At 44.1% G+C, this 10638-nt stretch overlaps 2 protein-coding genes across 2 annotated transcripts in view; both read left to right on the top strand.

Moving 5' to 3' along the window:
* The first annotated feature begins 1184 nt into the window (after positions 1-1184).
* Positions 1185-6579, top strand: dusp5 (dual specificity phosphatase 5). The gene is made up of 4 exons (XM_080029386.1): positions 1185-1646; positions 2642-2781; positions 3398-3617; positions 5826-6579. Exons 1-4 carry the CDS (start codon positions 1283-1285, stop codon positions 6230-6232), a joined length of 1131 nt encoding a protein of 376 aa, XP_079885512.1. The 5' UTR covers positions 1185-1282; the 3' UTR covers positions 6233-6579.
* Positions 6580-7408: 829 nt separating this feature from the next.
* The window catches only part of smc3 (structural maintenance of chromosomes 3), a 54152-nt gene continuing 50922 nt past the window's right edge, over positions 7409-10638 (top strand). Inside the window, exons 1-7 of the mRNA XM_080029446.1 lie at positions 7409-7576; positions 8243-8318; positions 8516-8554; positions 8644-8711; positions 8996-9067; positions 9814-9893; positions 10535-10613. Coding sequence (XP_079885572.1) covers positions 7562-7576; positions 8243-8318; positions 8516-8554; positions 8644-8711; positions 8996-9067; positions 9814-9893; positions 10535-10613 — 429 coding nt within the window. The 5' untranslated portion in view covers positions 7409-7561. The remainder of the gene's footprint in view (positions 7577-8242; positions 8319-8515; positions 8555-8643; positions 8712-8995; positions 9068-9813; positions 9894-10534; positions 10614-10638) is intronic.

The raw sequence follows: 10638 nt of genomic DNA, 5'->3' as shown, positions 1-10638 counted from the left end.
GTACCTCCTGGACGTGGGCGGGGTCGTCATACAAAGGGGCAGAAAGCCGACTCCGGAGCCAAGTAGCAAAGCAGAAATGTGTGGCAGAACTTCACTGGATTGTGAGCTATGCCTCTCTCACCCAACATCAGTGTCTGACCTCACAAATGCTCTTCTAGAATAATGGGCAAAATATCACACAGACACACTTGTAGAAATCCGTCCCAAAAGAGTGGAGGCCCTTATATGGTCGTTTGTGGCGAAGTGGGTAGGGCGGTCGTCCACTGGGTTGCAGGGTCGGTGGTTCGATCCCCTGTCTCCCCGCCACATGTCCAAGTGTCCCATGGCAAGACACTAAAACCTAAATTGCTCCCGATAGTGAGATTGCACATGCATGGTAGCTGCTGCTATGAATGTGTGAATGTGTATAACAATGTAAAGCGCTATGAGTCTGTGAAACACCAGGGAAATGCGCTATAAAAGTGGAGTCCATATACCATTTGTAGCTGCAAAGAGAGGACCAACCCCATATATGCCTACTTATTTTGATAAGGTGGCCAAAAATATTAGTCCATATAGTCAGTGTATCATACACATTTTGTCAGAAATAGGGTGCAAACTTTGAGGGATCACACACCTATACTTTTTGTTCTGTTGCATTAATACTGAAATGGCAGTGCCTCAGGGGGAAGTGGAAGTTGTCTCCGAATTGTAAGGTTGGTGGTTATATTCTGTGCTCCTTCCGGCAACATGTTGAAGTGTCTTTCAATCCATCATTCATTCATCCGTCTGTCACCTGTCCATCCATCCACCGGTAACAACTGATGTTAATTTGCTACAAAAAAGAAAAAAGTAATGTTTTTAAAAAATGTAACTTGAAACTGACACAATGTAGCCTACTCTGTGATAAATAGCACACAATGTTTCATCTGAGCATTTGTTAAAGTCTAAATAATTCATACATTACTGTAGTTGCTGGAGGAGGACACGCAGTGAGTAATGGCTGGAGCCTGCACCAGCGCCCTGCAGGCTTTTTATAAACCACGACCTGAGGCGGAGTCACACAGTGCAGTCATAGCTGTGGGCGGGTTATTTTGCTTCGATCGCATCTCGCCGGTGTCCATATATGGTTCGTGACGTCACGCGCCGGAGGTTCCATTCACATAAAACTGATCGGCCGGAATCCCCTTGGAGGACATGAAGGCACAGACGCGCACGGGACTCCTCACTTGAACGTATCGTCCGTTTAGGAGTATTCCAGTTGAATTCTTAAGGCAATAATAACAACTCCGAGGCGTCAAACATGAAAGTCTCCAGCATTGAGTGTCTCCGTCTGAGGAAAATAATCAGGAAAGAGAGTGGGAGCTGCCTTATTTTGGATTGCCGACCGTATTTCTCATTCACGAACTCTAATATCAAAGGCTCCGTCAATGTCAATCTCAACTCAGTGGTGGTCCGGAGGTCTCGGGGAGGGCCGGTGCCCCTGCAGTTTGTCATCCCGGATGAGAGAGCTCTCTTTCGGCTTAAGGAGGGGAGCATATCGACTATCGTGGCTCTGGATGACCGGACTTCCCACTGGCAAAAGCTGAAAAAGGACAGTGTAGCACAAATAGTAATAAACACGCTCACGCATCTAGCGAACGGGATCAACGTGTATTTCCTGAAAGGTGAGATATTAGACAGTTTCAATCCAGATAGAGGGGGGAAATAAGAGTAACCTGGTCTATCAATTTGCTTTGTTGTTGATGTGGTGAGGAATTTGGTGTAGCCTATTCAGAATTAACACTAGCTTATCCTCGCTTTAAAATCAGATTGTAAGAAGAACGATAGCTTTTTCTATTTCACGTTTTATTTCCACTTTTTCAATAGTGACTTTTGATCAAACACGGTTGTGTTGGAATGAAGTTTTAGTTTGTCTCGTCTGTCCCACAAAATCAAAAGGAAAGCTATAGCCTATTATAATTTATGAATGTAACTACTCTTTATGAGCTGCTGGCACTGAAGAAATTGGGCTATAGGGCCTACCTCGTCGGTCCTCATTTCAAAAGACCTTCCCTATATTTTTATTTTATTAGCCTATAGGCTATTTAGGGCCCATCTTATTCAACTTTTCCCAGAAATTCAGATGCCGTTGAGGCCAAGTCATCGTTCTCTGTGTCTCTCTCGGCTGTGTTGAAATTGGCCTACATTTTTCTCTCACTTCTTGGGGAGATAAATGTCCTGCGTGTGCGTCAACGGAGCGGATGAGTCAGTGCGGGAGAAACGCGGGCACATTTTGTATTGGTGCTGCGATGATTTAGCCAATAGATAGAACGAATTTCTTTAAACGAAATAGGCCTAAATCCGTCGGGGGTTGCGACAATGTGTCGAAACACATCCATTTCCGTCTGTCACCTCTTGAGTCCTCAGGATGTAGGCCTATAGCCCTAAGGATTACCGGTCCTTCCACTGCGGGCTCCTGTAATTAATTACGCGCTTATAATCAGAGGTTATAATCCGGTTCTTAGGCTGTTTCATAAACGCTGCCATTTCACAATAAATGCATTTGTGTAGTGTGTGTGTGTGTGTGTGTGTTTCGTGAAGGGCTAGAGGTCGAATTATTCTTAGTTTGGGCTATTCATTGTAGCGTGTGTTGACGGTTTTCTCCCCTTCCATCTCTCAGGAGGATACGAGGACTTCCACTCTCAACACCCTGAACTTTGCACTGAGGTGAAAACCATCGACCAGAGCGGAACTGAAACCGAGAAAAGAGTCAACAGCCACAGCGAGAAGCTCTCTCACCACAAACCAGATTACGATCAGGTATATGGAAACAGAAACACCCTTCACAATACAGTAGCCTACTTCCCTAATCGACGCCCAGGCAGACAGGACACTGGCACAGTTCTTTATTTTTATTTTTTTATCCTTATCAAAAAGAAAGAAAGAAAAGAGAATAAAAACAGACACATCAAAGCCCTGCTGACATTTGGGAGTTATACTTTGCTGAGCATCAAAACATTTCCTCAGCTAATATGATATTCTGTGACCTTCAATGCTGCCCAGCAATCACATAGGCCTATGTTGTTTTTTAAAAAAGAAGGTAGAGACCACTCAATGATGAGAAAAACCTTTGACATTTATTCCATCACCCCACTGCCCAAATTGAAATGATGAGTCTGTAGTGGACGAGGGTTTACAGAGGGGACTCCATTCATCCAACCGCATGCGAGCTTTGTCTGCAGAGGAACATCACATGATGTACTACCCTACAGCCTATACTGTACTGACAGGTGTTGGGCTGTTGTGGCTTGGACCGTGGGTGTATTTTCTTGTCAGGGGTTAGGATCTGGGGTCCAGTGTTTTGTCTTTGTCTTGTCTGTGTTGTGCATTCTAATCCTTATCATGTCTCTCTCTCTTTCTCTTTTCTCCCTCTCAGGGTAAACCTGTAGAGATCCTGCCTTTCCTCTACCTCGGTAGTGCCTACCACGCCTCCAGACAGGACTATCTCAGCGACCTTCACATCACGGCCTTGCTCAACGTGTCGCGCAGGGACCTGAAGCCGGCCAAGGGCCACTACGACTACAAGTGGATCCCGGTGGAGGACAACCACATGGCCGACATCAGCTCCCACTTTCAGGAGGCCATAGAGTTTATCGGTGAGTTGCAGGGCACTAAATGTCGGGCCTGGCTTTTGCTTTTCTAGGGTGCAGCCCAGCGCTTTAACTATAGTTTGGATGGACAGGTGGTTGTGTCTGAATATGGAGGGTTAAAAAGTCAAGAGGATCGTTTCTGTTTTGGTTCCTTATGAAGAAGCTGATTCACTTGGTATCAAAATAGTTCTGTCAGCCAAAAGGAGCCAAGGAGGGAAGTGAATACACCACCATGATAGAGTCTTCTCCTGGAATAACATCTAGGTCTACTTAAACTTCTACAGTGCAACATCACCCCAGGGAGTCCTAAAACAACTCAAGCTGTGTAAGGAATTCACCTATATAGGTGTACATAGCTGTGTTTATCTTTGCATCTTCAAATAAGTCCCCTTTGTCATTGCTCACCTCACCTGATGCCATTCACAAATAAAGGGCTATAAAAAACCCAGCTGTAATCTGTTTAATTTGATCGCCTGCATGCATTAAATCCCCCCTCACCAACGTCTCCGGTCAATCTGCTTTCATTCAGGATTTGCTCCCTTCCCCACCGTCCCCTTCCGATCACCCTCCCCCTCTAGTCTTAGCTTGAAAAAGACGCTCCCATGCCGTCATGGCCTCCCAGGCCTAATCTCAGTGGCTTACTCTGCCGGGTGTGGCCAGTCAGTGTGACAACTGTGAGCTGTCTCTGTTTAGTAATAGCTGGGTGGAGGACGTTGGGGGCTGACTGATGCTTACGCATGCACACACACACACACACACACACACACACACACACACACACACACACACACACACACACACACACACACACACACACACACACACACACACACACACACACACACACAGGCTCAAGCGCAGTTGTTTATGGTGTATGGGTTGAGGATATAAGCTATAGCTGACTGACACACATGAGGAAGCACAGTTGTTGGTTGCTCGCAGGTGGGAGTCAGTGAGGGCAGCAGGTAAGCTAATGCGTTACAGAGGAAGACAGGTTGAGGATAATAGCAGCAGCAAAGGATGCACACGATGTGCTGATGGCTATTTATAGCCAGGCATAACAAGGGCAAAGCTTACCCAGGAGCAGCTTGGCTGACCAGTTTTGGGTGGCTCCTGCTATTGTGCATTGTTTGGGGATGAAGCCTACATTTAGGGGGTCTTTGTGTAAGCCATTTATTATTACATAGTTGTTCCAAGGGCAGGTTTAGCCCCATTCAGAAAAGGCCGTGCCAGGTGATTAGAAATACAGTATGTGGCGCACAAATCCTTGCTGAGCTGCAGCTCGTCTCCAGATGAAAATCAATCACCAAACAGAAACCAGCCTGCTGACGGGGACACTCAGAGAAGAGTTAATAAATATAATTGACCTCCTCGATTGTTGCCGAGGCTTGTCATGACATCTCCAGCCAATACAATGGATGGTGATTAAAGCTCCCACTGCTGCTGTCACTCCTTTTTTCACCTCCCTGGATGCACCCTCCACTCGAGAAGGGAAGTTCATGAATCATTCATGCGGGTTTATCAAGGATCAGAGCGGGCAGAAATCATGGCTGTTAAACTACTGTGTCTCTCCGGTTCAGAGCGAAGGGGCCCTCAGTGTTTTTATAAGAGAGAGATACTTGTGTAGGTGGAACTCAATGTCTGAAGTGGATCAAACTTTAACAAGACGGTCAGAGAAGGAGACGTGTAGGTGTTTGCAGTGTTTCCAAGAATTTAAAACCGAAAGTAGATTTCTGTAGGCATTACAACATACAGATAAGTGTGTCGGTTGCACTGCATGCAGCTTTAAATAAGATCAACAGCAGCAGCAGCCAGCACCCCCGCAGCATAGGGTATGAGAAGCAAAGTCTCATACAGCTGGGCTCTGTGACTCAGACAAGCCTGACAGGTGCACGACTGGCTGATACTGGAATAGGATGTGTACATTCTGTTTCCCCAGAAATGTTCCTTTTTAGCCATAATATTAGCCATATAATATTAAGCAGCTGTGTGTGTGTGTGTGTTTGTGAAAGTAACTAATACGTGAGTGGGAGAGTCAGTGATTACACCGTTCAAATGTGATATTTCCTGTCTTATTCACTGTTTAAAACTCCCTGTTGATTGTGCAACAATTTTGCTGATGATCACTGCGAATGAAAAATGATGTTGCCCCCATCTTACCACACACACACAGATCATTAACGTTGTCTTGTTCCTCTCTTCCTCTCCTCCCAGATCACGTAAAGCAATCAGGGGGAAAGGTCTTGGTCCACTGTGAAGCGGGCATCTCACGCTCACCTACCATCTGCATGGCCTACATCATGAGGACGCAGCAGCTGCGGCTGGACGCGGCCTTCGACATCATCAAGCAACGCCGGGACGTTGTCTCGCCCAACTTCAGTTTCATGGGTCAGCTACTGCAGTTTGAGTCAGAGGTCCTTTCCACAGCCCCAGCTCATGCCGCCACACCTGAGCCGGCCACCTCCTGTGCCCTTGAGTCCGCCTCCTTCTTCGCTAACGACTTTACCACCACTTTCAACACCAAAAACTTTGAGCCATCTGTGTTCACTCTCCCTACCTCTTGCCTGCAGTCCCCAGTCCACCACCAGTTCAAACTCAGCCCAATAACTGCACTGCCTTAAAATTAACTTTGACTGCTTGTAGTCTTACTTGAAATAAAAATAAAAAATCAATGCTATATGTGTGCCTGTTGTTGAAACCAGCAGAGCAGATGGAGTGGAGAGCAGCGACGAAACAGAGAAGGGTCGAGCTAATAAAGTATTCTGTTTTTCTGTCTTCTGAATTGCTGTGATGAAACAACAAAGCACAGTGATGAACTGCAATATACGTACATGCCTTAGGTTGATATTGTGATGTATTTGCCTATTCACAAATACAGTCAGGCATTTAAACTTAATTTATTTGAAAATTATAAAGTCTGTCTGATTTTCAATAATGTGGATGTTATGTGTTTAATAAATGTTTTCACCACAAAAAATAAAGTTGTTGTCATATAGTAATTGTATGATCATATTCGTAGTTATGACCTATAGTGGGTCTGGATCACATTGAACTTTTTACTACCAGCCTTTAACCAGCAATCAGCAAGAAAATGCAATACTTCTTGTAAGACTGCAGTTAAGAGTAGGCCTAGGCTATATTTTCTGACAGGACAGATCAAAGCAGCAGGAGGGGCAACAGTGACACCTGCAGTGAATGGCGTGGCCTTTAAAAGCAGATTTAGATAAGCAGTTTACAGTCAGTCAGACTGCATATGCTTGGGTTCTTGGTCATGTTAGAAAAACCCAGTGTTATAAGCAATTAACTATAGGCCTAAACGAAAGTAGCCTACATTAGACTTTGGAAAACCTGCCACAGGCAGGCTAAATCGTTTGGTTTAAATTCTCATCGGAGACTTTTTTACATTGTGTTTTTCAAAGCGTAAATCAAAGCATAACGTTTGGAGTTATCAAGAAAAGGCTGTCGCCAAATAACTAATTGGTTCATTTAAGTCTTCAGCTTTCTATCGGTGCTGTCGACTTTCTTGTTTGCCGCCTAGAAGAGGGCCAGCTAGACTGTACCATCTGCACAAATAGGGAGGTGAATATATATATATATGTTTCAAACTTGTTGTTCACGTAGAAAGCACACGTGCCTCAATATTTTCTTTTGTACTAAAATGTTTGAGTTTTGTCCAATGTCAATTTAGGTGAAATTCAAGTCACTACGACACATTATTTAGTATAACATGTTTGTCACAACCCCGTCTTCATATAGTGGTATCGTCCATTATATCCCGCCCCCGCCGCCATTTTCCATGTTATTCTCTGCCACAGTGTTTCACAAATTGTGAATGCATTGATTTATAATATTGTATTAAGTTTGGGTTATTAGATCCCTGGCTTCTCCAGTTTAGTGGCGGGGGGGCTTATCTCCAAATTCAATCGAGGATACGCCCTGCTTAGACAGCCATGTACATCAAACAGGTAAACTACCGACAGCAGACTGTACAAGCCGCCGACTAACGTTATCACCGGCCTAACGCTAGTTAAGTTATCTGAACGTGGTTCCAGTTGTTTTCGAGATACCGAGTTCTAGCACACATTCTTAAGTTAATAGATATGCAGAACTTGTCAAAAAAACACTCAATACGGCTATAAATTGAATAGCTAGCACGCTAACCCATCCTCCTTTTCAGGGGGCTAAGCTAACGCTTCAGAGCTAACGTTATGCTAGCGGAGTTGCCGCGTTCCATTAATGATGCACCATACCACACTGCAGTCCCTTTCACCATATGTAAATGTGAGCGTTGGTTGTTTTGTGGTTGTATAACTTGTGGTTCATCTTTTCAAGAAAGCGTGAAAAGCCTTTACCGTCTTGAATGAAAGGGTGTCGTACAGTGAAGGCCCTGCTGCCCGTGTCCCGCTAAGGATACATTTGATGCTGCGCCGCTTATTACAGATGTTACGCGGGTTGAGTGTAAAGGGTCTGGAGTAGTACTATTATTGCATTTAGTTAAAGTTCCTGTTTTGCTGATGAAGTCCCTTCACATAAGTTTGTCTGGCTTTTTCAATATTGAGCGTTAAATGCTCTCCTAAAGAGGTCGATGTTTTGGTCTGTGTGCTCACGGTGGTCTCCGGGTTCTCGTACAGGTCATCATCCAGGGGTTCCGAAGTTACAGGGACCAAACTGTGGTAGACCCGTTTAGTCCAAAGCACAATGTCATCGGTGAGTATGTGCTCACCTCAACTCTTCCGTCATGCTTTTCATTGTACTTTATTCTTTTAATAATATTGTTGTGGGTGTACTGTTCATGACAGTGCCTGCAGAAAGTTGCCGGACCAACATGTATGTACCAGAGTGTGGTAAACGTGGACATATGTCGCCATGTCTTCATTTTGGGCTTTTTCTTTTTTCTTTCACAGTTGGAAGAAATGGGTCAGGGAAAAGTAACTTTTTCTATGGTAAGTTTCTACAGTGGCAAAGCACTTTTCCATTATGTGTATTCATTTTCTTGGTTGTCTAAAACTGTGGCTCTCCTCTGTTTTCTTAGCCATCCAGTTTGTGCTCAGTGATGAGTTCAGTCACTTGCGACCGGAACAGCGCCTGGCCCTGCTCCATGTAAGTAAAGGTGGAAGGTTAGACACACTTCAGAATCCAGGCTACTATTCTGAAAGTGTCCCTCTGATGCAGTGGTTGTTTTTCTTGTTACATATGCCCATGCTGAGAAAAGCTTGTGTACCTGCATAATAACTAGTGGATTGCAAACGTCTTTACAGGATGAGTTGCATTGTTAAAAGTTTGTATTAAAGGAGGTTGAAACACAATTTTAAACATATTTCACATGACAGACAATTAACAAATGTAAACGTGTTATATTTGTTTTTCCTTCCAACTCACTGTAGGAGGGAACTGGTCCTCGTGTCATTTCAGCTTTTGTGGAGATTATATTTGACAACTCTGACAACCGGCTGCCGGTAGGGTTGAACAACATTTCATATATTTACTTTGATCACAGACACACTGATTTACTGTTTTCTATCACGGTAGCATTCAAGCCTTTCAGTAAGCCTCTCAAATAATAATAACCTGTCTTCAAGTGTATGTGATAAATAAATGTTTTTATTTATTTTGAAGCTTTCTAATGTTAACACTTGACGTGTACTATATTAGTGTATTGGCATATCGTCTGGATGTAAACTGAAATGTGCATATTATTTCATAAATTTCATTTCCACTTTGATGTTTCGCTGATATTGGATTTGGCACATTTGTGTACAACACAAATTAACCATAGTAAAGAAAGTCAATAGCCATGTTAAAACTGATTTTGCAACTTAATTTGTACCAAGAGTCCTAAAAAATGCAAATGACCAGATATGGCATCACATTCAGAACCCCTTTTTCTACATCCTTAGTCTAGACTACCAGTAGAAGTGGTACATTACCACTATATATTATATTGTTCCATTAAACTGTCAATTTCTGACGACTGCTGTGTCCAGTGATTATAAGTCACACTGCCTCCGGTACACACAGTGTTTATGATGTTGACAATGAAGGCCTGATGTCTGCACCACTTACTTTAGAAACCCAATGATGGCTTTTAACTGGGTGTGAAACTGTAATCATGCTGCCCGGTAATGCAGTGACATTACCATCCAGTTCTGCTGCGGAGCGTGATTCTACCCTTGGCCAATGACCAATGTCTCTGTCTCTCCAGATCGACAAAGAGGAAGTCTCCCTTCGCCGTGTCATTGGCGCAAAGAAGGACCAGTACTTCTTAGACAAGAAGATGGTGACGTAAGTATTGCTGTGAATGGACTGTCCATACAATCACAGGAAACAGCAACTCTGTGAATCCCTCGCTGGATCCCAATCCAGAGACCAGTAGGACGCGGTCTATGAAGGCTATAGCCTGTGAAGGCCGATTCGAAGGCCGATCGAGCGTTGTTAAACGAGACGGTCTCCGCAGGTCTCTGTTTACAAGCATTTCCGGTTTGCGTGACGACTCGCCGCTCCTGTGCTGCCTAGCAACCCTGATTGCTGCCAACGGAGACAGCTTTGTCAACGGATGAAAAAAGAAAAAGAAGTTGCCTACCAGACAAAAAGAAAAAAAAGAAAGGAAGATAAAAGTTAAAAAGATGGAGCAACACGTTGCTGTTTTGTTATTTTTTATTTTATTTTATGCCATCTCTGAAAAAAACGCAATGAATCGTGGGATATGTTGGGCCGCGAAGGATCCATCTGTTACAGCCTTCAAAACCGTGAAACGAAGGCTGCATTTCTCGGCCGCATATGAGGAGCCTTGCAAATGAAACAAGCCTTTGCGTGCCGCTATTACGCAATCGGTCTTCAAATGCAGCCTTCGTAGACCGCAACCCCTGAATTGAGATTCACCGACTGTGTCACTTGTTTGATGTTGTGTCTGTGATTGTTTGCAGTAAGAATGATGTCATGAACCTTCTGGAGAGTGCCGGCTTCTCCCGCAGTAACCCCTACTACATCGTCAAACAGGGAAAGGTGAGAAAGGAGTGGGTGCCTACTA

Source organism: Ammodytes marinus (genome assembly GCF_949987685.1).
Source record: "Ammodytes marinus genome assembly, chromosome: 6".
In the NCBI taxonomy this organism is placed as follows: domain Eukaryota; kingdom Metazoa; phylum Chordata; class Actinopteri; order Uranoscopiformes; family Ammodytidae; genus Ammodytes; species Ammodytes marinus.
The sequence above is the reverse complement of the archived record's forward strand: the minus strand, read 5'-3'. Positions and strand labels throughout refer to the sequence as shown.

Bases quoted from the DNA above. Each gene is read 5' to 3' on its own strand.
- dusp5 (XM_080029386.1), top strand. From the start codon at position 1,283: ATGAAAGTCTCCAGCATTGAGTGTCTCCGTCTGAGGAAAATAATCAGG. The intron at 1,647-2,641 runs GTGAGATATTAG...TCCATCTCTCAG, and splicing joins CAACGTGTATTTCCTGAAAG to GAGGATACGAGGACTTCCAC. The intron at 2,782-3,397 runs GTATATGGAAAC...TCTCCCTCTCAG, and splicing joins ACAAACCAGATTACGATCAG to GGTAAACCTGTAGAGATCCT.